The 25913-nt window shown below is 41.3% G+C and overlaps 1 protein-coding gene across 2 annotated transcripts in view; it reads right to left on the reverse strand.

The window, feature by feature from the left end:
- Positions 1-4823: 4823 nt before the first annotated feature.
- The window catches only part of apc2 (APC regulator of WNT signaling pathway 2), a 65892-nt gene continuing 44802 nt past the window's right edge, over positions 4824-25913 (reverse strand). Inside the window, exons 9-14 of one of the 2 annotated variants that reach the window (XM_037769699.1) lie at positions 21780-22167; positions 18156-18254; positions 17932-18071; positions 12592-12786; positions 10827-11041; positions 4824-10471 (exon numbers count right to left, since the gene is read on the reverse strand). In XM_037769699.1, coding sequence (XP_037625627.1) covers positions 4939-10471; positions 10827-11041; positions 12592-12786; positions 17932-18071; positions 18156-18254; positions 21780-22167 — 6570 coding nt within the window. In that variant the 3' untranslated portion in view covers positions 4824-4938. Of the gene's footprint in view, positions 10472-10826; positions 11042-12591; positions 12787-17931; positions 18255-21779; positions 22168-25913 lie in introns of both variants that reach the window. The other variant, XM_037769698.1, reaches the window with a different exon arrangement.

Genomic DNA, 25913 nt, shown 5'->3' on the forward strand with positions numbered 1-25913 from the left:
ACTATCGATTCCTCTGTATTGATGCTTTCTTACAGTTACACATGCACAATGACGCAACGGCATATGCACACTGTATCATGTTTCAGTTAGTTTGGGACGTGGAGTCGTGGCGGAGAGAAAAAAAAAGACGCTCAAAAGCATGGCGCTACTACTACTAAACCTGAGGGGCACATCCTATTTCTTCCCTGATAATGCGACACTGTGAACAACAAATCCGTGTTGAAATTGGCAGGAGGAGAGTTAGTAACGTTACCTGACTATTGGGCAAAGGTAAATTCTAACGTTATCATGATGTGTTCAAATGTAATCTTGTATAATTAAATTTTAGTTTAAATCCAGTTGTTTGTAAAATAGGGCTCCCCGGAAGCCACAGTGTAATTGGAACACTGTAATTTACCATGTATATAATGTTTTTTGTGTAAAATATATCGATCATTGAATGACATCAGATCTAAAATGTTATTCCTTCATTTAGCGTATAGATTTCAAAAGTGGCGGATACAATTTCTGAGTGGTAGACAAAAAAACTATTTGTCTGCCACATTGGCAGGTAGTGAAAAAAGTAACTTTCAGACCCTGGCTCTAGGAAATACTGATGAGAATGTTTCACTGTGTAGAGTTATTGATTTATCAGTCATTTTAGTACTTGTTGTTGATCAGATCTAAAATGTGTCATGATGTGTTCAGACTGAATGTGAAGTCAGCATTTACCTTGTTTCATTCACCTGATTGTTCAGTCCATAATTCACCTTTCTCTTGGTTTTCCTGCTTATTTCTGTACCTTCCTGAAGTAAAATCCTAAATATTCCAGATAGTGCAAATGTTTAAACGGTCTCAACTTGTGCAGTCATGTATAGAGATAAGGGAAACTAAGAAATTAAATGTGAAAATCCTTCATTGTTTCGAAGTGTCTGATGCCATCAAGACGGCATGTGGTTAGGCAATAGGCATGGGACAATATGACAATATGTCATGATTATCCTGGCCAACATAATGATGTTATACCGATGATCAACAAAATATACTTAAAACTCTTAAAATGGAACCAAAACATATACGAATCACTTTACCTTACATTTAGTTAAGAAACAAATATTTGTATTTATTATTGTTTTTATTTATTTATCCCTACATCTGATATTGCATTTTTAATTGAAGGATTAAGTTACAGCTTCACATTTTTCAAGCATAGTGTCCATATGAATATTGAACGGGTTTTGCTTGCACTAATCATTCCTCATGTTCATACTAGACATCAAAAGATTTCTTCTCGATGTTCAATGAAAGTGATGGAAGACAAAATCCAGTCTTGTTTTGTTGCAACGTTATTTGAAGCTAATGAGGCTTCAGCAGTTAATCAAATCAAGTAGATATCATTCAAGGTTCCAGTCTTTTTAGGACCAATTCCCTCTTTTACTTACTATCCCTCCACTGCAGCTCAGTGAGGAAACTCCAGATAAACAGAAATAGGGAATTTGGTACTACAAATACTATAACTTATATCCACATAGTCTGTCTAAGACTACTGAAGCCGTATGTTAACTTTAAATAACTTTGTATTTTAGCAAGGGCTGCCAAACGTATTGAAGGATTGAGCCGCCTGCTTCGAGCGTATCATCGCTAGTCGCGTCTTCACTCAATCATATCCCGTTTTTTTTTTGTATATTCCACCTCCTAAAATTGGCTACATGTTCAGTCTGAACACCTCTTTATTAACAAGGTGTCAGTGAATGTGTCGCAACAAAAACAAAATAAAAAGCACCATGTTGATGACGTCATGTTTTCTGTCACATCTTTGTAGTTTTGAACAGTTTCACACCTGCGCCTGTAAGAAGGGAAGTCGACAGCGGTTTAATGAAACACGTCACTTTTTATTGGATGAAAACATTTATTATGACACACCGCTGTTGCTTTGCCTATTTCACATGACACCATAACTCCTCTGTGGCCTTGTTCATGCACGACAGGCTGGGACCTTGCCGCCATTAGGATCAGTTGACACAGGACATCATCTTAATAGTTAATGTCCATAAAACTAAAGGCTCATAATTTCCAGTTTTGATAACAGATTCAGTCGCATTTATGTTCAGATTAATTTTAACCATCCAGAATGTTTAAATATTTAGTTTGTGAATTGGAAAATTGGAAATACAGAGCATAATTTACTTTATTTAAAACTCATCTGCAATAGTCTGGACATGTACTCGCCAGGCGTGAACAAGGCCATCGACGGGGATGGTGGACTAACTTCCAGGACCGTCTGATGGTTTTTAAACATGGAGACAAACTCCCCGTCCGTCTCATTCACACAATGTTCGTCCTTTCATCCTGATTTGACTTTTAGAGTCTGTTAAAGTGATTCTCCACCCAAAATCGGTCTTTTAAAGTATCAAACCATCAAACCATCAGTTATGAGCTCAAATAAGGGACAAAAAGATTTTGACTTTGTGAAATGATGTTCAAAAGTAATTTCAACTCTGTGGTTTTATATCACCATTTGTAAACCAGTAGTGGAGACAACAGAATAGTAGAATTGATCCACTACTTCAGTTGACTCCTGTGGCTTCACCTTTCCTCTGGTTAGAGTGACACAAAAGCAGTCTTTTTTCACTCTATTCCTCTCATAGATACGATCATTTGATTCACTATGATATGGAAAGAGCCAGATGCCATCTGGAGTCACGGCAGTCCTGTAATCTACAGCAGGTGTGCATACAATGGAACATTTCACATAAATATTCACACATATTCACAAACTATCGTGACCCAGGACAGCTAATGTAGTAGCTATCATCTCCATTACTTTTTCAAAGAAACCTTTGTGTGCGCGCTGTGATAACAAAATGTTCACATGCACATTAAATAAAAAGAATTGAATGAATTTGAAATATTGCTCAGCCTTGTTTGTAGCTGTACAAACAAGTTGAGAATATCTCAAATAAATTGCACAAAAATGATAACAGGATATATTCCAAGCTTGAATTACTCATGCATTTTTTACAAAAGGATTTATACAACCAGAGGCTTTAAAATGATTTCTGAACATCATTTCACAAGCCCTATAACTTTATTCAAACCCATATACACCAGGTGAGTGTTTGATACTGAAAATATACAGCAGATTTAGGAGCTGTATCACTTATCTGAAAATGGCCAGTGGGACTTGAAAGGTTTGCATTCAAAAGCTACTTGGGCTTTATTCATACTTAAAACATGCTTTGGAAATACAGTAGGGTGGTAAATACAAAACCTTGTTTTTCTGAATAAACAGCCCCTTGATGTAGATGAGTGTTCCTTCTGTCCAGCACTCTGCTGTCTTTAATCTCCCAGCACACATGGAGGAGTGATGGTACAACTACAGAGAATATTCATCGTCTTTATATTCGACTTCTTCTCGACCTATCACTACTTTAACAGCAACACAGTTAAGCAGATATTAACACGTTAAGACTTTTGTAAGGACACACGTCCATCGACTCGAAGCCCAACCATCACTGAATCAAATCTTTTTGTTTCTTGACAGGATATACTCAACAGCAAACAGTGCCTGAATCTAGTAGCAAACAGGAATATAATGTCATTGCATTCGATGAACAGAGGCGTGTAGTCGCTTTGTTCATCTACGCTAACAATTTGATAGCATTATAGGTCTTTGCGGCACTTGAATACAGATGGCTAGTAATGCTTTCATCGGGCTTTAGAAAGTGTTTTACCTCTGAATAACAACATAATTTCTGTCCATTGTTCACAATGTTAACAGGTGTGCGTACAGTCAGTGGATATATTAGCATGCTGTCGGGGAGCAACACAGAGATTCTTTTGCCCACCAGGAAGATTTGAAGATTTTGTATATCTGCATGTTATTTACAATACTGATTAAGACAGATTACAGGAGAGTGTGAAGTTACCCGGGATCAGCTGATAGTTTGGAAAATGACAGGATTTGCCATAATATGTTCGGCAGCAGTGATGTAACTAGAGTCCAGTAGGTATTGGGGTGAACATTTTTGAGAAATCATATATTCAAATTAATAATTTCAGCGCTCAATATACCAGTTTCAATTATCAATCAAAATACTAAATCGTGTTTCAAAATGACTTCATTTTTTATCTCTTGCTAAATTTTTAGCTTTATATTTTAAGTTTTGAAGTTTTCATCTTGTTAACCTGTAATACACATTAATCTCAGTCCAAGATCATCATATAGCCTAATCTAGAAGTCTACAGGTAGAGTGTTGAAAGAACAAGACAAATGAATAAAGGTGATTGCGCTATTCATTTGAAGATGTGTTTTATCAAAAATGTAGCCCCAACCCTACTGGGCTCTGTAAGTAACAGGAAAGGTCATATTCAGTTGATTGGTGAGGCCAAAGCATTGATGTACTGTATGTAAAAAATACTTAACATGTCAGTGTATTTGCGTCCTTTGTGAGAGGCTGTCAACAGTCCGCCACGGTTTGTACCTTTTCAGGTAAAAATCTTGCTGAGTAATCCTTCAAAAGTTTGCATAATATTGTTCTTTTATCGATTCTGTCCAGGAGACCGATGGTGATTTATGTGCTGAAATCAAGTTAATAGTCTTTTGCTTCATGTTTTCACTACATTTCTACCAGGCAATGATTATTCTACAAATACAAAAAAAGTAGAAAAAGATGCACTTTTGTTTCATGTGAGATTTTTCTCTGAAGTGCATCTCTAAAAGTTATTGATGGTCTGTTCATGTCAGACCTGTCTCAATGCATACATCCAACCTGTGTGAATGGTAGATGGAAGCCGTGATCAATTGTTCAAAGAGAAAAACTTGAATATAGTGAATGGGGGAAAGTAAAGGGTCAATACCCGAGGTATAGGGGCCAGCACACTCCTAGTCTGTCCACCTGAGTTTCGTTCAGGAACACAGTAGAATCATCCATGTCATCTAGTAATCCACTAAATATCCTACGACTCACTTTTTTCCCCTGACTTTTCATTGATTGTGGCTGCTTGGCTCTGTGTTTCTTGCAGGCAGCAGGAAATGGGGCTTGGGGTGTAATTAAATGGAGTGATTCGGGCGGCCTTGCTGGGGGATCCTTGGCGGAAATGGACAACTCCACCTATGTGGTTGTCTGTTGTTCCTGTGGAGACGGTGCTGTGGCTCCTCAGGGAGACGTCTGAATCTCCTTCCTGGATGTTACTCCCAGAGCTGGCACTAGTCTTTCGGAGTAGCGAAAATCGTGCCACTTCCTCCGAGGTCACCCGAGCTGTTTCGACTGTTGGAGAGGTGCTCGAGTTGGTCTTGTTGTTCGAAAAATCTTCTGTCTGGACTATAGCATCACTTGTCTTGCGAGATGCAAGTAGAATGGTTGGCAGTTTTCCTGGAAGAGCTGATGGCTTTGGCTGTTCCCCATCAGGAGAAGGCACCAGAGGTAATGCATTGGCTGGCAGAGTGCTTTTCAAGATCTGAGGTACATCTTCATCCCTGATCCTCCTCCAGGTGACTCTGTCATTTAGCCGTGATGCAGACCTCTGTCCTTTCTTCTTTGTATCATCCTCACTCTTTGCTCTTCCACTTGAATCGGATGAAGACGAGCGAAGGGAAGATCGACTGGTCACTCGGCTCAGTATGTTTATGCTCGGTGATGATGCATGACGTTTAAAGGTATCTTTGTCTTGTTGCTGCCTGGCTCCGGACACTCTGCCAGGCCCGTTTCGCTGAGCCACTCTGCAGGGGCTTTCAGAGCTAGTTCTCCTGGCTGGGCGTCTTGCAGATAGGTCCCGTTCACTGGAGGTCGCTCTAGTGAGGGTTGTATTCTGCTTCTCAAGGCCGTGGTCTGGCCTCTGGACTTGCTGTGTTTGTCTTGGACCTTTTACTTGCACCCTTCGCGGGGTTTGCACAGCTGCCTTAAGTTCCTGACAGCGTGATGAGCAAAGGAAGACAGCTGAAGCTCCAGGAACTGCTCTGTGGGGGGATCCATTCTGAGATCCAGGCATGTTGCGTGCAGAGCCATCACGTCTCAGCACAGTCTGTGATTCCTTAATGAAAGTCAGCTGTCTCAAGAATCCATTACGCTCAGACTCACCGCCACTTGAATGGACAGAAGTCATCCTGACCAGTCCAAATCGATTGGCGGGGGGCACCCTTTTCCCGTTGACCTGATTGGTTTGTCCGATGGTTGTTAGGTTAGTTACCAGAGGCGACAAAGGTCTGGGCCTGACTGAATTTTGCATAAAAGGGATTCGGACAGGTGACTTTTGAGTTTTAGGTGGTGGGGACTTTTCATTTTGATTCACAACAGGAGAGCGTCCCTTTCTTTCAGGCGGACTACTAGCTGGTGGGCTACAAGCTGGTGAGGCATTCTTTTTCTGGATGGATTTATTAGTCAGGGATATTATCTTCTTCTGCGACTGTTTAGATGGTGTAGAGCTTTGCGATGATCCAGAGGATGAACTTTTTGGTATCCTTGGAGGTGGAGTAGAGCTCCTCTTTGGCAAAGACAGTTCAATGTCCTGTGGGCGACCTAATCGGTGAAGGCTCTTTGATCTGTGCTGAGCAAGGTTTGGGTTCTTTGGAGCATCTGTCTTGGTTGGTACTTTTCTGGGAGGAGGTCTTTGTGATGGAGCTTCCTCTTTTTTCGGTGTATAGATCACTGTCCTGCCTCTGAAAACCACTGGTAAGTTTGGAACTGGCTTGCGCTGTGCGAAGTCCAGAGGTTTATTTGCCTTTTTGTCTTTAGCAAACTTCCTTTCTTTGGGTGTAAAGCTGGATGTTGACATGAATGACAGGACTGATTCAGTCTCTTCAGAGGATGGCTCCTGAGACTTTGATGCCTGTAGCCCAGTGACAACACAGTTAGCACCTTCTTGTATGGCTCTCCATTCAACACTATTGAGGTCTGAGTCTTTATCCCATGCTGTATCATCACTATCCATTTCCTCATCCATATTCCATCCATCAGAGGCCTTTTGTTTTTGATTTTCTGCTTTCTTCTTCCTGGCAGAAAGCTTCCTTCTCTGCTTGGGCATGGCAGATGTTATGCATTTCTGAAGGAGGTCATCCTCCGAATCCATGCTGACAGAGCTTGGTGAGCTTGGCTCTTCGTATTGGCTGTGAATGTTCATAGGCTTTGTTTGTTTCATCATATTCAGTGTTTTGTTATGTCTGTTTTTGTACCATATTTGTTGGGCTTTTGATTTATGATCCTCAAACTCGGCATCACTCAGTGAACTAAGTGAGGAGCTAAGTGAGTAACATGTCAGGGATTCATCCTTTATCAGATTCTGTTTTATCCTGTGAAATCCTCTGGGCATTGCTTGGGGATTATCAATCCTGCCAATATTTGTCATGCTCCGGGAGAGAGTATTTCTACTTGCTTCCCTGATCTGTTTTCTACTTGTTCGTTTCATTGATTGATTTTCGTCGTCATAGAAGCTGTTACTCTCCTCTGAAGAATGTGTCATTTGTCGATAAATAGTTTTTCCTTTTTGTGATCCCATATTAAGGTTACTGTCTGTGTTTTGCTTAATGACTGGCAGTTCCAATTTCCTGACTGGGCCTTGACCTTGCCTCTTCTTTTGTTGGTTAGGAGACTGATCACGATTTCTTTGCTTTGCCACTCTATCGGCTACCTCTTTGCTCTGCATCAGCACCCTCTGAGTGGGAATGATATGTTTGGTTGTTCGGTTCATTTGTATCTCAGATGGGTAGTTCATCCTGTTGGGTTTATGGAAGTGTGAGAATATCCTCAAGTCTTCTATCCTCTTAGCCTCATCATCGAGCAATTCCTGTTTGTTCATACCTTTAGCTGTGCAGTCTTTAGCCCCCCTCTCCTTCACTGGATACTGAAGTGTTTCATCACTTAGTGATGTTGTGCTGGAGAAGTTGACTGGTGTACCTTCCGCAGAATCAGTGAAGGATGAATCATCAACTTTGAAGTCCTGTTGTGGGATGACAATTCTTCTCCCAGGACAAATTTGGGTTTTGCCATTTGGAAGCATCATGTATACAGGAAGATGTATCGGTTTTCGGATCTGGGAATTGAGAATATGAGGAGGGATGGTGGTCATCAGGGAAGGTCTTACTTTTCTGAACTTGGAGGGCATTGCTGAATTGATGCATTCCTTTAAGATTTCTATGTCATCGTCTGAGTTGCACTCACTATATCTCTCACCGTGGTCGAAACCTTGCTCATCCTCATCAGGGAATTGAAGATCTTTGTCATTTTGCTGGAGTAAGGGGGTCAATTTCAGCTCTACATCTTTTTGTATGTAGTGTTCATGAAGAGGCAGAGCACTTAAGCTTGAAGCACAAGAGAAGTTCTCAGTGGGCTTTTCCACAGTGAAGTAGATCATGGTGTCCAGGTCAGGAGGAAAGTTAAACCTCTCTTTGGAGTCTGCAATCTCCATAAACGTTCGCAGGCTGCTTTCCCATTGGCCATCTATTCCTGTAGCCTGTGTCTCTGGTCCATTTGACTCAACGCAACATGGAGTTTTACTTCGACTAGGAGGCATGGTTTGCCCTGGGCTGTCGGGGAGATCACTAGGGCTTATAGTTCCATCTATCATCTCACTGCATGGATCACTTTGGATTGAGCTGGCGATAGAGGGCGACTCAAAGCTGCCCAGTGAACTGACTGAGCTACAGCGACTCATTACCAGAGGTGTCTCATGGATGTAGTTCTCAGATGAACTGGATGGAGATCTGTCTTCAAGTATGGCTGGTGAAGCTCCTCTAAGGAACACCTTTTCCCTTTTGGCAGGACAGGGAATCACAATGGAATCAGTCTCTTTACTGGGGAAGGTTTTTGAGTCAGTCATCAGCAGCTGGCTGTCACTTAGATCCTCCAAGGTTTCATCCTCTTCAGCTCTCTTCACCACTTCTCCATCCTCCACTTCAATTATTTCTAATGATGAGTCACTTTCCAGCTCATTCTCACTTTGTCCGTCCAGCGCTCCGTCCCCAGAAGACAGGGAGGACAGTGAACTGCAGCGGGAGAAGCAAATCGGGGTGTTCTCCACCGAGTATTTTTGGACTGTCTCCATTGGCCCGATAGTTGGGCTTCTGGTTGATGTCATTGGAGAAAATTTTGTAATACTACCCCCAGTCATCACAGTAGGTACCCATGCTTGCCTCCTCATTGCTTGGGCGGCCTGGACATTGATTGCTGTCTTTGCTACACCAAATTTGGCCACACTCTGAATGAGTGGTACCTGCTGATAAGAAGGAGACAGTTTAATTGAAGTCATGCTGACATCAGAGGAGAGTTTAGTGGATGCACTGACAGGTGTTTGTACAGGTTGATCCTGGTTCTTTTCTGCATCTGTGCTGCTGACCTCTATAGCTCTCCCATCTTTGTTGTCCACAGAATCTCTCTCCGGAATATCTTGCTGGTTAGTCTCATTCAAGACAGAAGGTCCTACATTAAGGTAATCTTGATGAGCCACCTTGAGATCAAGCTGGTTGGGTCGTTGTTGCATCATTAGAGCTTTTGGAGCAGGTCGCATTTGGTCTTTGCTGCCGCAGTAGCCATCACTGGTGCTTCCACTGTTTAGGCTGTCTGTTGATACACTTGTATGGGCAGTTTTGAGGCGCAAGAGGGCGTGGGCTCTACTTAGGCGTTCCCTGTGGGCCAAGCTGCTTGTCTCAGAGAGACGGCAGGGGGAGCATGATTTTGCCCGGGCTTCATTGAGTTCATCCAGTCCGTAAGGCCAGTCCGCCAGGTGGTCTTCAGAGCTGAGGCTAAAACTGTCCTCTGAGGATGTGTGCATGGTGATGTCCTCCACTAACCTGTCAATCTTGGCAACCGTGTTGGTGATCTTTTTTGCTAGTTTCTCTGCAGCGGCAGATACCACATCGTCAGCAGGAGCGTGTCTCTTCTCAACCATCTGAGGCATATCTACGTCTCTCTCAGGTTCACTGTCCCTCTTACGTAGTTGGTTTTGCTGGAAGTTAGAATTTGTAAGGAACATGGACAGCATAGAGAAATTCCCAGTGTCCAGGCTACTGGAGACGTTGGGGGCCTCGTCATCATCAAAACAACCAGAATCAGATGCGTAATCCTTTGCCAGACTCTCAATGTGCCGTAGCGGCTTGATGAGGGTCAGGTGCTTGGGGCTCTGTTTCTCAAGGGTATCAAAAGTCTCTGCAAGGTGTTTGGCATCCAGCTCTGCCTCCAGAGCCTTCTGTTTCCTCATGTAGAGTGAGGGCATGCATGAGCCAGGGGATACGACTGCAGCATCCTTGTATTTCAAGGGTCGATTGGTGAGGAGATTCCTTAAAGCTGCAGCGCTGCCCATGGCTATCATCTTGTGCTTGGAGTGGATAAGGTTACGTAGCATGCTAACTGCACCAAGGTCCCACAGCAGCTCCTGGTCTTTCGGACTTCGGGCAGAAAGGTTCCAGAGAGTCCCGCAGGCGTTGCTCACTATGGTCAGGCTGTGGGAGCGCAGGTGCTGCAGCAGAGTCTGGAGGCAGTTGTGGTCCCTGAGGATTTGCCTGTGAAATAAGAAAGCAAAAGGCATTTAATACATTTCTTAGTTATATTAAAACAAAGGAACCAAAAAAGAAGGCCAAAAAAAATATTGACTCATGTTTGACTTATTAGCCTTTTCTGGAGCCGGCGGATGGTGTTTGCTCAGTTGTCGTCCCGTAACTCAGTCTTCCTTCTGAGGCATATCTGTGACAACTGAGCAAACACGATTTGCTAATGAAGACCATTAAATGCGGTTGAAAGCTACAGAAAAAGCTATCAAGTGGCCCTTGAGTTTAGATTTTTTTGTCAAACTATTTACAATGTCAATGAAATTTCTTTACTAATGTGACAATTAGTGTTTGAGTCCCAGAAATCTACCTGTAGTCTTCCCGTGTGGCGACCAGACTGGACACGTTTCGAAGAATTCCTCCTCCGCTCTCGATGATGGCGAGCGAGTTGGTTTGACATCGGTATGTCAGCGTGCTGACCAGGAAGCCCAGAGCGCCGTCCACTGAACAGATAGCCACCTTGTTGTCGATGCTGTGAGCCGACAGATTCCACAGAGCGCTCAGGAGGCTTTTCAATGTCGACTCCTGGAAAACCAGCAAAACAAACACACAGAAAATAATAAATGAAGGCCTTTACACACCAGGGGCGTGACAAATAAACAACACGAAAATGTGAAATATTCGTCTGCATGTCTAGGGCTTTTATTGTTAAAGGTAAAAGGTTCGGAAAAATGTATTGACGTGCAATTTTATCTCGCAAAAAGCCCCGCCCCCGGCGTGAAAAGGCCTTTACACACATTTAATCTTGACTGAAAATCATTGAGAAAGAAGACTATATATACACACGTTTTTAACCACAATGTCTGGATGGTTGGATTGGTTGTTAAGGATGTTTGTATGATGCTTAAAAACATTTTTTGCAAACTTTTTTTTCTGTTCTGTTCCAGCCATCCATTGGTTTCTCATTCATTTTTACAAAGTATGAAAATCCATCAGTAGACACTTGAAACCTGTTTAAATTGTGTAATCCATCACAGTGAACACAAAGTCAGCAGTCATTTTTGTCAGTATTATGTTATCATTATTAGGTAATTCTGAGCAGACTTTTCAAATCAAACTATGCTTAATCAGTGTGTAAAACTGACATAAATGAATGATGTTCAATCTAAGGGATTAGCCAACTCAAGTTTCAAAAATATGCTAATTGACTTTTAGATCGTACAGAAATGAATCGAAAGTAACAAAATTAAACTCAAAAGTCTAAAATAAAAAAAAATGTTGAAACTTGTAAACACATTGGTATAGTGTTTTAAAAGACAGGTTTGACATTTTAGGAAATCCTTTTCTCTTTCTTGCAGGTTAGGTGTTCAGACTGATTCCACTCATGTCTGTAGGGTAAATTTAAAGCTACAGCCAGCATCTGATTAGCTTAGCATAAAGATAGGAAACGGGAAACAGCTTGCCTGGCTCTGTCCAAAGGTAACAAAATCCAACTAGCGGCACCACTAAAGCTCACTGAATTATACGTTATATCTAATTTGTTTAATCTATTCAAGAAGTGAGTGTAAAAGCGATGGAAACATTCAAAGGGGAGTTGTGTGCTGTACTATTTATTGGCTAGGAGAAACTTCCCAGAGTTTTCCACTGGTTGCCTGACAACAGCTCCGAGCCAAGAAATAAGTGCCAGCACATAACCCACAGTAAAGCGGCAAATTGCTGTTTTAACACTTTTTGTATGGATTAAACAAATGCAATATAACATATAAGTGAGCTGGTAGGTGGATTATGTTACCTTTTGATAGAGCCAGGCTAGTTGTGTCAACCGGTTTCTAGTCTTTAGGCTAAGGTAAGCTAACCGGTTGATGGCTGTAGCTTCATATCTAACATGAGTGGTGTAACTTGCCAAATAGCAAATACACTTATTTCCCAAGATATCAAACAATTCCTTTAAGCAATTTTACAGAATGCCAGAGATGAAAAATATAAATGGATGTATCCACAGCAGAACATTTTCAATGATCATGTATAACACAGGTTGACTACAAGATATAACATTTCTGAGGAGAAAACCTTTTCTGTTTTTCAGATCCTTCTCAGATAACCTCGTCTGTGTGGGTTGGTTTGTTTTGCATTACCTTGGTGGCCTGCAGGGCGCAGGTCATCAGTGCAGACACGCAGCCGATGTCTCTGAGGACTGTCTTGCTGTTGATATCAGCCCTCCAGGACAGGTTCCTCATGATGCTGGAGACCACCTGATGGAGCTCCTCACTGTCAGAGGCCAGTTGGGCCACCATGGCCTGGAGACAGCTCTTCTTTGAGCAAAGAGTCGCCTGAAGGGGGACGAGGTGGAGGACAGACAGACAGACAGACAGACAGACAGACAGAAACATGTTAGTTTGGTGAATTAACACGTTTTTAAACTAATCTGAGTGCTGCTGTCAATCACCAAGACCTATTTATACCCCCGCGACAACGTAGTCACGGGTATATAGTGCTCCGCGTGTCCTTCCGTCCGTCCTTCTGTCTGTCCATTCGCATTTCACACTTTCGTTTCCGGAGCAGTACTCTAAAACTATTTAACTTAGGAACTTCAAATTTGGTGTGATGGTTGACAGTGTGGTGTAGTTGTGCTTTTTGGGGGTTAGAAGTCCAGGGTGCCCAAAACTTTTGAAATTTTGGCCAAAAACTGTTTTTTTTTTCCACTTCAATTACTTTTCTGGAGCAGAACTCAAAAACTATTTAAATCAGGAACTTCAAATTTAGTATGATGGTTAACAGTGTGGTCTAGTTGTGCCTCTAGGGGGTTAGAAGTCCAGGATGCCCAAAATTTCAAAATTTTAAATAATTCCATTATTTACAAAAGGGCAAAACCTTTGGCCCTACTTTTGTAGGGGTCAAGCAGTGAGCGGGCATATGTGAGCCATGCTCACTTTTGCTTTGTTGTAAATCTAAAATGACAACATTTTTGTCTAGTGCACAGTCCATAACTGTAGTTTCTCAAAGTGCGGCCCTCCGAAGCATCATTCACGATCCATTTCAATACTTTCACTTTCAATAGTAGTACTCACTTATCAAAACTTTGAGAACCCATGAAATAGTAAGTCAGAAAAAATATCATACTATTATATGTCAAGTCCTAGTTGTATGCCATAAAAATACCAAAATATAGTTTGTCAAAAAAGTAATAAGATACTGTACTACATAAGACTTGTTTATGACATACTACACCATGACTTTTTGACATACTACACCATGACTTTTTGACATACTATACCATGACTTTTTTATACATACTACACTATGACTTTATACATACTACACTATGACGTTTTACGTACTATACTATGACTTTTTCACAAATGATATGACTTTTTTATGACATACTATATTATGACTATTTTGACATACTATACTATGACTTTATTCAACATACTATACTATGACTATGAGTATAGTATGTCGAAAAAGTCACAAAAATGTCATAGTATAGTAAATCGAAAAAGTCACAAAAAAGTCATAGTACAGTATGTAAAAAAAGACACAAAAAAGTCATAAAACAGTTAAGGTATAGTATGTCATAAAAAGTCATAAAAACATCAGTATAGTAAGTCGAAAAAAGTCATAAAAGAGTCATAGTATAGTAAGTTGAAAGAGTCACAGTATAGTATGTTGAAAAAAGTGATAAAAAGGTCATAGTATACTATGTGGAAAAAAGTCATCGTGTAGTAGTATGTCCCTTTCATGTCGAAAAAGTTATAAAAAAAATTCCTAGTGTAGTATTTCACAAAAGCAATAAAAAAGTCACAGTAAAGTATTTTGAAAAAAGTCATAGTACAGTACGGGGGTCTCCTGTCGGGTCTCCCGTCGCTCGCGACCCGTAGCTCGCGACCCGTAGCTCGCGACCCGTAGCTCGCGACCCGTTTCTGAGTCACTTGCTAAAGGTTCAAAGAATATGTAAAAGATTTGATAAGAGAAAGTCACTTGGTAAACCTAAATTTCTATCCAATCAAATTCACGGACATCCCGCCCACTTCTGACACAAACTGATTATTTGCCAATCAGCTGTCAATTAAACAAGTTACGCTGCTGCCAAGTTTGATTACATCAGTGGCGCCGTAACATTAGGAGATGTTAGCAGGCAAGCAAGCACACACCAGATCTGACCGCGGAAAATAGCCAGGCCAAGAAAAGGACAAAAACATACTAAACTGGGAAAAAAAAGTTCTGAAACTTGTGTTTGGTGTATTATTTCTCTGTTGTTACAATACTAATGGTCATTGTATTTTACATCGTTGGAAAGCCTGTTTATTTACTTTCACAATGATGTCCAACTTGTAAGGATCATGCATTTGTGGGATGAGCAGCACAGCTGATTATGTGGGGAGCGCCCAAACTTTTTTCCAAAATGCTCTGCCAATGGTAAACAGTGTATTCTCCTGTTGGTATTGACTCTTGTTTTGAGTTGTTTTGGTGGATTGGATGATTGAACTCTATCAGTAACAAGGAACAAACAAGACATATTGGCTATTTTACACTTTATTCATATAATACACCGTCAGGAGCCTCAGTAGCGTTGGAAGATCCATACGCAGCCACAACAGCCTGGCACCTCCTCCTCATGCTGGTCACCAACCTGGTCACACGTTGCTGTGGGATGGCGTTCCATTCCTCAACCAGGATTCGTTGCAGGTCAGCCAGCGTGGTTGTGTGTTCCCTCAATGATGTCACTGGCAAAACAAGGCTTGTCATCATTGAAGGCCATCTCAATGCAGTGAGATATTGGGATGAGATTCTGCAGCCAGTGGTGATCCCGTATCTCCACAATCTGGGACCTAACTTCATCCTCCAAGATGACAATGCTCGCCCCCACAGAGCCAGGGTTATCACAGACTACCTCCACAATGTGGGAGTAGAGAGAATGGAACGGCCTGCCAAGAGTCCAGACCTCAACCCAATTCAACACTTGTAGGATCAGCTTGGGCGTGCTCTACGTGTTAGAGTGACCAACACAACCATGCTGGCTGACCTGAAACGAATCCTGGTTGAGGAATGGAACGCCATCCCACAGCAACGTGTGACCAGGTTGGTGACCAGCATAAGGAGGAGGTGCCAGGCTGTTGTGGCTGCGTATGGATCTTCCAACGCTACTGAGGCTCCTGACGGTGGATTAAATGAATAAAGTGTAAAATAGCCAATATGTCTTGTTTGTTCCTTGTTACTGATAGAGAGTTCAATCATCCAATCCACCAAACAACTCAAAACAAGAGTCAATACCAACAGGAGAATACACTGTTTACCATTGGCAAATTTTCTTGGGCGCTACCCACATAATCAGCTGAAATGCTCATCCCACAAATGCATGATCCTTACAAGTTGGACATCATTGTGAAGGTAAATAAACAGGCTTTCCAACGATGTAGAATACAATGCCAATTAGCATTGTAACAACAGAGAAATAATCCACCAAACACCACTTTTATTTTCATGAGGAATGGGAAACAAAGTTTTGTTTTCACAAATGTGAATGACAAGTGTGTGTGTTTCATTTGCGGTGTGAGCGTGTACGTCGATAGAAGATTTAACGTAGAGCGCCACTTCACCAAAGTCCACGGCAACTTTTCACGGGACTTTCCGGCTGGTAGCAGTCTACGAACCGAGAAGGTAAAGGAGCTGTAAACAACGCTTAAAAGACGACAGTCTCTGTTTACCAAACCGACGAAGAAGGCCAACGCTGCAACAGAGGCTTCATTTAATGTGGCAAACATCCTAACGAAGCGCAAAAAAAACTTCACCGATGGCGGCGTTGTAAAAGAGCCGATGACCAAGGACCATAAAAGCAAGACAGAAATTATGTCTGCTATCGCCGATGTACAACTTGGTGCTAATACTGTGGCGAGGAGAGTGTCTGTGCTGTCTGCGGATGCTGTGGAGCAGCTAGAACGGGACATGGACAGGTGCAGATGGTTTTCCATACACTTTGATGAGTCAGTTGAAACCAGCGATACCATCCAGCCCAGCTGGCTGTCATGAATGTCATGAAATCTAAGTTGAGAACAAGACTGACAGATGAACATTTAAATGAGTCCATAAGAGTGAACCTAAGTGGATCTACTCCAGCAGACACCTCTCTTGTTGACTCCATGCAGTGCCAGTCATCTCACTAACTGTTAAAAAGACAGAATGCATGCAATACATGCATGTGAACTACAGATGATGAAGGGAATGTGAAGGGAAGTGATGTGATGCAGTGATATGTGGACAGACAGAAAATAAGGACAAGTAAAATAAGTAACAACATAGTTTTGTTTTCTATGACATTATATGATGTGAATTTAATAGTGTGAGCTGGACACATTGAAAATGTAAAGAAATGCATACAGAAAAAAACATGCACATGCTGCTGAATTTAAGATGTTGATGATGTCAAAATGTGTGTTGGATATCAACATTTTCTAAATGTTCACACAAAAGAAGCTTATTCAGCTGGTTTGGGTGGAGCTGAGCGATGTGAATAAATGTTACTAATAATATAAAATATGAGGAGCTCCCGGCCACTTTAATTTTGTCAAAGTAGCTCTCAGAGGAGAAAAGGTTGGAGACCCCTGTCGAAAAAAGTCATAAAAACACCATAGTATAGTATGTAAAAAAAAAAGTCACAGTATAGTATGTCGAAGAAAAGCTATAAAAATTAATGTATAATGCGTATCAAAAAAAGTCATAAAAAAGTAATAGTCTAGTATGTCGATAAAAGTCATAAAAAACTCATAGTATAGGTCGAAAAACATAAAAAGTTCATAGCAAGTCAAAGAAAGTCATAGCAATCTATGTCGGAAAAAAGTGGTAGAATAGTATGATGAAAACATTCATAGTATAGTGTGTAAAAAAACGTCATCAAAAAGTCATAGCACGGTATGACCTAAAAATTGTCATAAAAGCATTTCTATTAATGTTTTAGCCGGGTGAGGTGGAGCTAATTTGAACTACTAAACTACTACTATACAACTCTTTATATGTTACTCGATGATAAATCAATGTAACATTTTAGAAACTCATTATGTGTTTTCAGTGTGAAATTTTAATCTAAAAAGTAACTGCAGCTGTCAGATATATGTAGTGCAGTTACAAGTTCAAATATTTCCTTCTGATACGTAGTGGAGTAGAGGTAGAAAGTAGTTTAAGGTAGAAAGTAGTTTAAAGTCGAAACACTTGAGTAGAGTACATCAAAATCAGTAAATGTATTTAGTTACATTCCACCACTGGTTTTAGGTTACCTTTCTCATATTTTCATATTTCTTTTGTTGCTGTTATACTTTAATTTCCATGTGGGGGTTCAGTAGAGTGTATTTTATCTACTGTTGGCACAATGATACACCTTTTCATCACAACATTTTGTCCCTGTCTTCGCTCCAGCTGTCAAACATTACTGCCCACTGATCCATGCAGGACTGTTAAAACCACCCACAGTGTCTCTATACCTTGTTGACGACGTCTCCGAAGGTGAGGTTAGTCACGGCCATCCCTGCGTAGCGACGCAGAGCCATGTTAATGGGGTCGTTCTGCATGCCATACATGTCCTGGTCCAGGTGGATCAGATCAGCCACCACCTGCAGGCCGCCTGGAAGACAACACAACAAACTCTGAGCAAAATATGTCATTGATGTTTTGGGAAAAACAAAAGACTTGTAAGTGTTTGACGTACCTAATTCATTCATGGCGCGTCGGTACTCCTCTTCAAAGGAAAGCTTCATGATGGCGCACATGGCCTGACAGATCTGAGGGTCCACAGGTTCAGGGATGTCTGCAGAGACAAAAGGTAGAATAGAAGTTAAGGTTTCGGTGGAAGTTCATAAACAATGAATCTACTGAGAGACAACAAATGTGAGTGCTATGGGCCTTTTCCCATGCAGTGGTTTTGGTTCCTTCAGGTTTTAAAGATAGCTTGTCTCACCATGGTTTTGGTTCCTTCAGGTTTTAAAGAGAACTTGACTCACTGGTGGTTTTGGTTCCTTCAGGTTTTAAAAAGAACTTGATTCACCGGTGGTTTTGGTTCCTTCAGGTTTTAAAGAGAACTTGACTCACCGGTGGTTTCGGTTCCCTCAGGTTTTAAAGAGAACTTGACTCACCGTGGTTTTGGTTCCTTCAGGTTTTAAAGAGAACTTGACTCACCGGTGGTTTTGGTTCCTTCGTGTTTTAAAGAGAACTTGACTCACCGGTGGTTTTGGTTCCTTCAAGTTTTAAAGAGAACTTGACTCACTGGTGGTTTTGGTTCCTTCAGGTTTTAAAGAGAACTTGACTCACTGGTGGTTTTGGCTCCTTCAGGTTTTAAAGAGAACTTGACTCACTGGTGGTTTTGGTTCCTTCAGGTTTTAAAGAGAACTTGACTCACCGGTGGTTTTGGTTCCTTCAGGTTTTAAAGAGAACTTGACTCACAGGTGGTTTTAGTTCCTTCAGGTTTTAAAGAGAACTTGACTCACCGGTGGTTTTGGTTCCTTCAGATTTTAAAGAGAACTTGACTCACCGGTGGTTTCAGTTCCCTCAGGTTTTAAAGAGAACTTGACTAACCGTGGTTTTGGTTCCTTCAGGTCTTAAAGAGAACTTGACTCACCGGTGGTTTTGGTTCCTTCGTGTTTTAAAGAGAACTTGACTCACTGGTGGTTTTGGCTCCTTCAGGTTTTAAAGAGAACTTGACTCACAGGTGGTTTTAGTTCCTTCAGGTTTTAAAGAGAACTTGACTCACTGGTGGTTTTGGTTCCTTCAGGTTTTAAAGAGAACTTGACTCACCGTGGTTTTGGTTCCTTCAAGTTTTAAAGAGAACTTGACTCACTGGTGGTTTTGGTTCCTTCAGGTTTTAAAGAGAACTTGACTCACTGGTGGTTTTGGCTCCTTCAGGTTTTAAAGAGAATTTGACTGACCAGTGGTTGTGGTTCCTACAGGTTTTAAAGAGAACTTGACTCACCGTGGTTCAGGTTTTAAAGAGAACTTGACTCACTGGTGGTTTTGGTTCCTTCAGATTTTAAAGGGAACTTGTCTCACTGGTGGTTTTGGTTCCTTCAGGTTTTAAAGAGAACTTGACTCACTGGTGGTTGTGGTTCCTTCAGGTTTTAAAGATGACTTGACTCACCGTGGATTTGGTTCCTTCAGGTTTTAAGGAGAACTTGACTCACAAGTGGTTTTGGTTCCTTCAGGTTTTAAAGAGAACTTGACTCACTGGTGGTTTTGGTTCCTTCAGGTTTTAAAGAGAACTTGACTCACCGGTGGTTTCGGTTCCTTCAGGTTTTGAAAGAGAACTTGACTCAACATGGTTTTGGTTCCTTCAGGTTTTAAAGAGAACTTGACCCACCGTGGTTTTGGTTCCTTTAGGTTTTAAAGAGACCTTGACTCACCGTGGTTCAGATTTTAAAGAGAACTTGACTCACCATGGTTTTGGTTCCTTCAGGTTTTAAAGAGAACTTGACTCACTGGTGGTTTTGGTTCCTTCAGGTTTTAAAGATAACTTGACTCACTGGGGTTTTTGGTTCCTTCAGGTTTTAAAGAGAACTTGACTCACCGTGGTTTTGGTTCCTTCAGGTTTTAAAGAGAACTTGACTCACCGTGGTTCAGGTTTTAAAGAGAACTTGACTCACTGGTGGTTTTGGTTCCTTCATGTTTAAAGAGAACTTGACTCACTGCTGGTTTTGGTTCCCTCAGGTATAAAGAGAACTTGACTGACCAGTGGTTTTGGTTCCTTCAGATTTGAAAGGGAACTTGACTCACTGGTGGTTTTGGTTCCTTCAGGTTTTAAAGAGAACTTGACTCACCGTGGTTTTGGTTCCTTCAGGTTTTAAAGAGAACTTGACTCACCGTGGTTCAGGTTTTAAAGAGAACTTGACTCACTGGTGGTTTTGGTTCCTTCATGTTTAAAGAGAACTTGACTCACTGCTGGTTTTGGTTCCCTCAGGTTTAAAGAGAACTTGACTGACCAGTGGTTTTGGTTCCTTCAGATTTGAAAGGGAACTTGACTCACTGGTGGTTTTGGTTCCTTAAGGTTTTAAAGAGAACTTGACTCACCGTGGTTTTGGTTCCTTCATGTTTAAAGAGAACTTGACTCACTGCTGGTTTTGGTTCCCTCAGGTTTAAAGAGAACTTGACTGACCAGTGGTTTTGGTTCCTTCAGATTTGAAAGGGAACTTGACTCACTGGTGGTTTTGGTTCCTTAAGGTTTTAAAGAGAACTTGACTCACCGTGGTTTTGGTTCCTTCAGGTTTTAAAGAGAACTTGACTCACCGTGGTTCAGGTTTTAAAGAGAACTTGACTCACTAGTGGTTTTGGTTCCTTCAGGTATTAAAGATAACTTGACTCACCGTGGATTTGGTTCCTTCAGGTTTTAAGGAGAACTTGACTCACCAGTGGTTTTGGTTCCTTCAGGTTTTAAAGAGAACTTGACTCACCGGTGGTTTTGGTTCCTTCAGGTTTTAAAGAGAACTTGACCCACCGTGGTTTTGGTTCCTTCAGGTTTTAAAGAGACCTTGACTCACCGTGGTTCAGATTTTAAAGATAACTTGACTCACTGGTGGGTTTGGCTCCTTCAGGTTTTAAAGATAACTTGACTCACTGGGAGTTTTGGTTCCTTCAGGTTTTAAAGAGAACTTGACTCACCGTGGTTTTGGTTCCTTCAGGTTTTAAAGAGAACTTGACTCACCGTGGTTCAGGTTTTAAAGAGAACTTGACTCACTGGTGGTTTTGGTTCCTTCATGTTTAAAGAGAATTTGACTCACTGCTGGTTTTGGTTCCCTCAGGTTTAAAGAGAACTTGACTGACCAGTGGTTTTGGTTCCTTCAGATTTGAAAGGGAACTTGACTCACTGGTGGTTTTGGTTCCTTCAGGTTTTAAAGAGAACTTGACTCACTGGGGGTTTTGGTTCCTTCAGGTTTTAAAGAGAACTTGACTCACTGGGGGTTTTGGTTCCTTCAAGTATTAAAGATAACTTGACTCACCGTGGATTTGGTTCCTTCAGGTTTTAAGGAGAACTTGACTCACCAGTGGTTTTGGTTCCTTCAGGTTTTAAAGAGAACTTGACTCACCGGTGGTTTTGGTTCCTTTAGGTTTTAAAAAGAACTTGACTCACCAGTGGTTTTGGTTCCTTCAGGTTTTAAAGAGAACTTGATTCACCAGTGGTTTTGGTTCCTTCAGGTTTTAAAGAGAACTTGACTCAGCAGTGGTTTTGGTTCCTTCAGGTTTTAAAGAGAACTTGATTCACCAGTGGTTTTGGTTCCTTCAGGTTTAAAGAGAACTTGACTCAGCAGTGGTTTTGGTTCCTTCAGGTTGTAAAGAGAACTTGACTCACCGGTGGTTTTGGTTCCTCCTGGTGACGGTATCCCTGTGTGGCTCTCGATCCAGTCCCATCCGCTGTCACAGTAGGTCCGGATCTGCTCCAGCATGTGCAGCACCCTCATCTCCCGACGGGCCTGGCCCTCGTCCTGCTGGGAGTAGATGATGTTGTGGAGGGCGGCGCTGGCTCTGGATTTTGCCTCTCTGCCCCCCGCTGTTTCCCCGGGTCCGCCGCCACTGCCACCCGGAACTTCATGCAAGATCTGTACCAGCAGGGGGACGCAGCCAGACTTTCTCATGGCAATGCAGCTGTCCTGAGAGCTGGACAGAGCCAGCAGAGTCCGAGACATCTCCTCCTTATCTCTGTTAGCGAGCATGGAGAGCAGCCAGAACACCATCTCCACCTGAAGGGAGGGGGAGGACGACTGTTATTAATATCATTATTATCATTAGAAGCAGTATTAATGAAAACAAATGGCAGTATTAAAAGGACCATTCTGGTGGTTTTGAATGTTTTAGTTTTTTACTACAAATTTGACATCCCTGCCATCGTTTCACAAATTATCGGTTTTACTTCCAGGCAGATTTATATATAAAAAATAATTTGTATAAAAATCAACTTACAGGGACTTCTTGACTATAGACATAGTAGTTTGATAAAACACAGGTTATTTTGTTTATTATTTATTAAACTTGCAGCGAGTGTTTCTAACCACTGAGCCACCATGGAAGACAAAAAAAGTGATGTAAGTATTTAAAACTGCTTTAGATTAAATAAAGAAGTTGATGTAACAAGACAATTAAGAGTGAGAAGTTTCTCACACATTCTTTTTTATTTAAATACTGCGGCTTCCTAAAAACATTATTTAAATATTTTTCATGTATGTATGTATAATGGAAAAATTACATTAATTAATAATTTCAATTTCTACATAGCTGTTATTCACATTTTATATTTAGTAAGTATTAGTTATGATGGTGATAATTACACTGACTGACATTGTTAGAATGTAACTAATTACAAATTAGTTACACCTTAATTACACCTACAAATTTGAGGTACTTTACTTGAGTATTTTCTTTTCGTGCCACTTTCTACTTCTACTTCTCTACAAATCCTGATTTTTACACACAAAACATATAAAGGGTTTATAAAATATGATGTTTTGTTAGTACAAGTACAGCTGAAACGATTAATTGATTAATCAATTAGGCGATTGACAGAAAATGTATTAGAAAGTTTGCATGTTGCAGATTTTGGACCCCAGGTAGCCTTTCATGTTTAAACCTTTTGGCTTATACAGGTGACACCGACAACTTTTCAACATCATCAACAACCAAGTTATGCACAAATGAAAACAGAAGTCATGGTCTTGGTCATCAGGGGGCAGAAGAACTCCACAACAAGCTGACAGACACATGGTCCTGATATTTAGAGTGCTACAGGAATGAGTCCTAAAACCCAGAAATGAGTTAGCATTTTAGCTCTTCCGGTTCCCTCATCTGGAAGTCAGTGGGTTTTTTGAATGAGTTTTAGTTAGATGCCTGAAATAAAATCTGTGGTTAACACAAGGTTAAAGGTACTGTTTGTAACGTCTTACACATGTAAATCGGGTCAGAGTCCCATGCGTGCTCGCGTGTGGCTCTGCTGTTCCAACACAAACTACACGGAAGCACCAAAAACGCAAAGTTCTATCTAGTGAAGCCCGTCTGTTAAAAAGTGTTAACTCTTCCTGCTCCAGCCCCTCCCGACCGTGGTCAGAAGACACAGAGGAGACCGTAGCTTTGGTCTCCAGGGCTGGAGTCCATGCTGCTCTGCTCCTCTGCCTGCTTGCCTTCACTCACAGACAGGGCTGGACTGGCCATCTGGCACACCGGGTGTTTTGCCGGTGGGCAGACATCCTTTTGTGCCGACGTCTTTTTTTAAAAAAAATGTTTGGGCCCATGAAACAGGTAAATCAGCCCATTTCTTTTCCTTAATTGACACTGGACTGGCCCAATCGCTCTGTGCTGGGCAGCCACAGTGAGGAACAGAGGGAGAGAGATGAGGGAGGGAGTGTAGAGTTTGATGTAAGCAGTTATGGGCTTCCTGGCTCGACATGTCATGAGAGATGAGCAATGCTCGAAATGGGCCGCTACATAACGGTGCAGAGCCAGCAGATTTGCGCCGCATGGGTTCCCGTAATGAACGAAAGCGCCACGCAATCAATCTCCACACCTGTTTCTGGCACTGTACAGCATGTATATTCCTATAAAAAAGGGACAGCAGGTGCAAAAAAATTAATTATAACTGATGAATATTAGTTCATGCTAGATATTCACACGCAAAGTTTATGCCAGAGGGGCGAATCATTCAGTTTTCTTTCGTGAGATTTAAAGGTAAAATTAGAAGTTTAACATAAAAATGCTGTGGCCGTGTACTTATTATTTTGTTATTTTCATTGTTTTAAAGTCACCAGAATTCAGGAAACAAAGTCTCTGAAACTCAAATATTTCTGGGGGAAGACCCACAGACCTTTGGTTTTGAAATCCTCTCTATTTTTGAGGTCTCAAGATTGGAAAGTATGCAAACAACCACATTTGAAGGGATTTCCTCAGCACAAATGACCAGTGATGGGGCCGGTCTGGGCCAAAATGCCAGGGCCGATTTTTTGTCCCAGTCCAGCCGTGCTCACACACCGCGCTCATTCTCACTCGCTCCACCTCTCACGTGCATGCACACACACTACACACTGCAGAAGACGGGAGTCTGAAGCAGGAAACACAGTATCAGCACTGAGTCATGGAGAGACCTTGGTCTGGTCAGCTAACATTACTGCCAAGCAGGTGAAATATAGAGTGATATTGTGCTTTTAGCTGACGTGTGTCGCCTCACTGTGTTGAGCGATGCTCGTTCATGTCTATGTAGAGCGAGCACAAGCGCGGGCGCGACCGCAAGCAACAGGACGCTGACTTTCGTTGACTTAATGGCCACAGGTGTCGCTGTTAACAAGACATTTCTGATTCTTACACACCGTCCCTTTAAGAGATTTTGACGTTTTTGTTCTACAACACAAAATACATCACCCATACCCCACTTGTGAATTTTGAAGCCTTAATGTGTCTTTAAAAAGACGATTGCTAACAAGTGGCTAATTACAGCCTGATTGTTTGTACTCACGTTCATAACACCGTGGTGTAGTTTGTTTATAGCCTACGTTAACTTTTCACTTCTGGAGACTGCATTTACACTTCAAAAATCATTAAGTGGTTTTCATTTGTGAGGATTATCTTGCTGAACAAAACGTGTAAGTATCATAAATGTTTGTTTGCCACAGAGCTTATTTTCTACAATAATCCAAAACCCAATGGAACAATCCCATTGGCTGTTTGTCGAGGGAACCAGGGTGATGCTGATTTCCTGGTTGGCCTGGAAAAATATGTCATCCCTGCAGCACTCTATTATCACCTTATAAAGTTCTTCGCAAACGGCCGACTACTTCTGACTCCAATAGAAACAGAGCAACATTATCACACCTAAACACCATTTTATTTGCTGATAAATTAACTGTTAGCTCACCAGAAGCTAACATTATTAGCTGTTAAAATGAACTGCAGGTTAACTCTTTTAGTTGCAAAACTCAACCAATGTTTATTAGCAACTAAACTCAATGCCATTTCATAGAGTGACAGAAAGACAGACAGGAAATGTGCCACAAGACCAAAACTAGGAGCTAAAAGAGGCTAAAAATCAGTGTATAACTAAGTACAAATTTGAGGTCTTTGCACTTTAGTTTGAGTTTGATATTGTAGTTTTTACTCCACTACATTTATTTGACAGCTTAACAATTTAAGATTTTTGCACACAAAACAAGTACAGCCGAAATGATTAGCTGATTAATCGATTGACAGAAAATTAATTGCCAACCATTTTGATGGTCATTTTTCATGTAAAAACATTTCGAGGTTCCAGCTTCACGAATGTGAAGATTTGCTGCTTTTCCTTTTAATTATTCAAATAAATGTATTAGTAATAATGTTGAGGTCTGGACTGTTGATTGGACTAAACAAACATGATGAAGATGTCACTTTGGGCTCTGGATCATTGTGACGGCATGTCTCACTATTTTCACTATTTTTACAAACCAAACAATCAATACATTAATGGAGA

The sequence above is a fragment of the Sebastes umbrosus genome, chromosome 5, assembly GCF_015220745.1.
Source record: "Sebastes umbrosus isolate fSebUmb1 chromosome 5, fSebUmb1.pri, whole genome shotgun sequence".
In the NCBI taxonomy this organism is placed as follows: Eukaryota; Metazoa; Chordata; class Actinopteri; order Perciformes; family Sebastidae; genus Sebastes; species Sebastes umbrosus.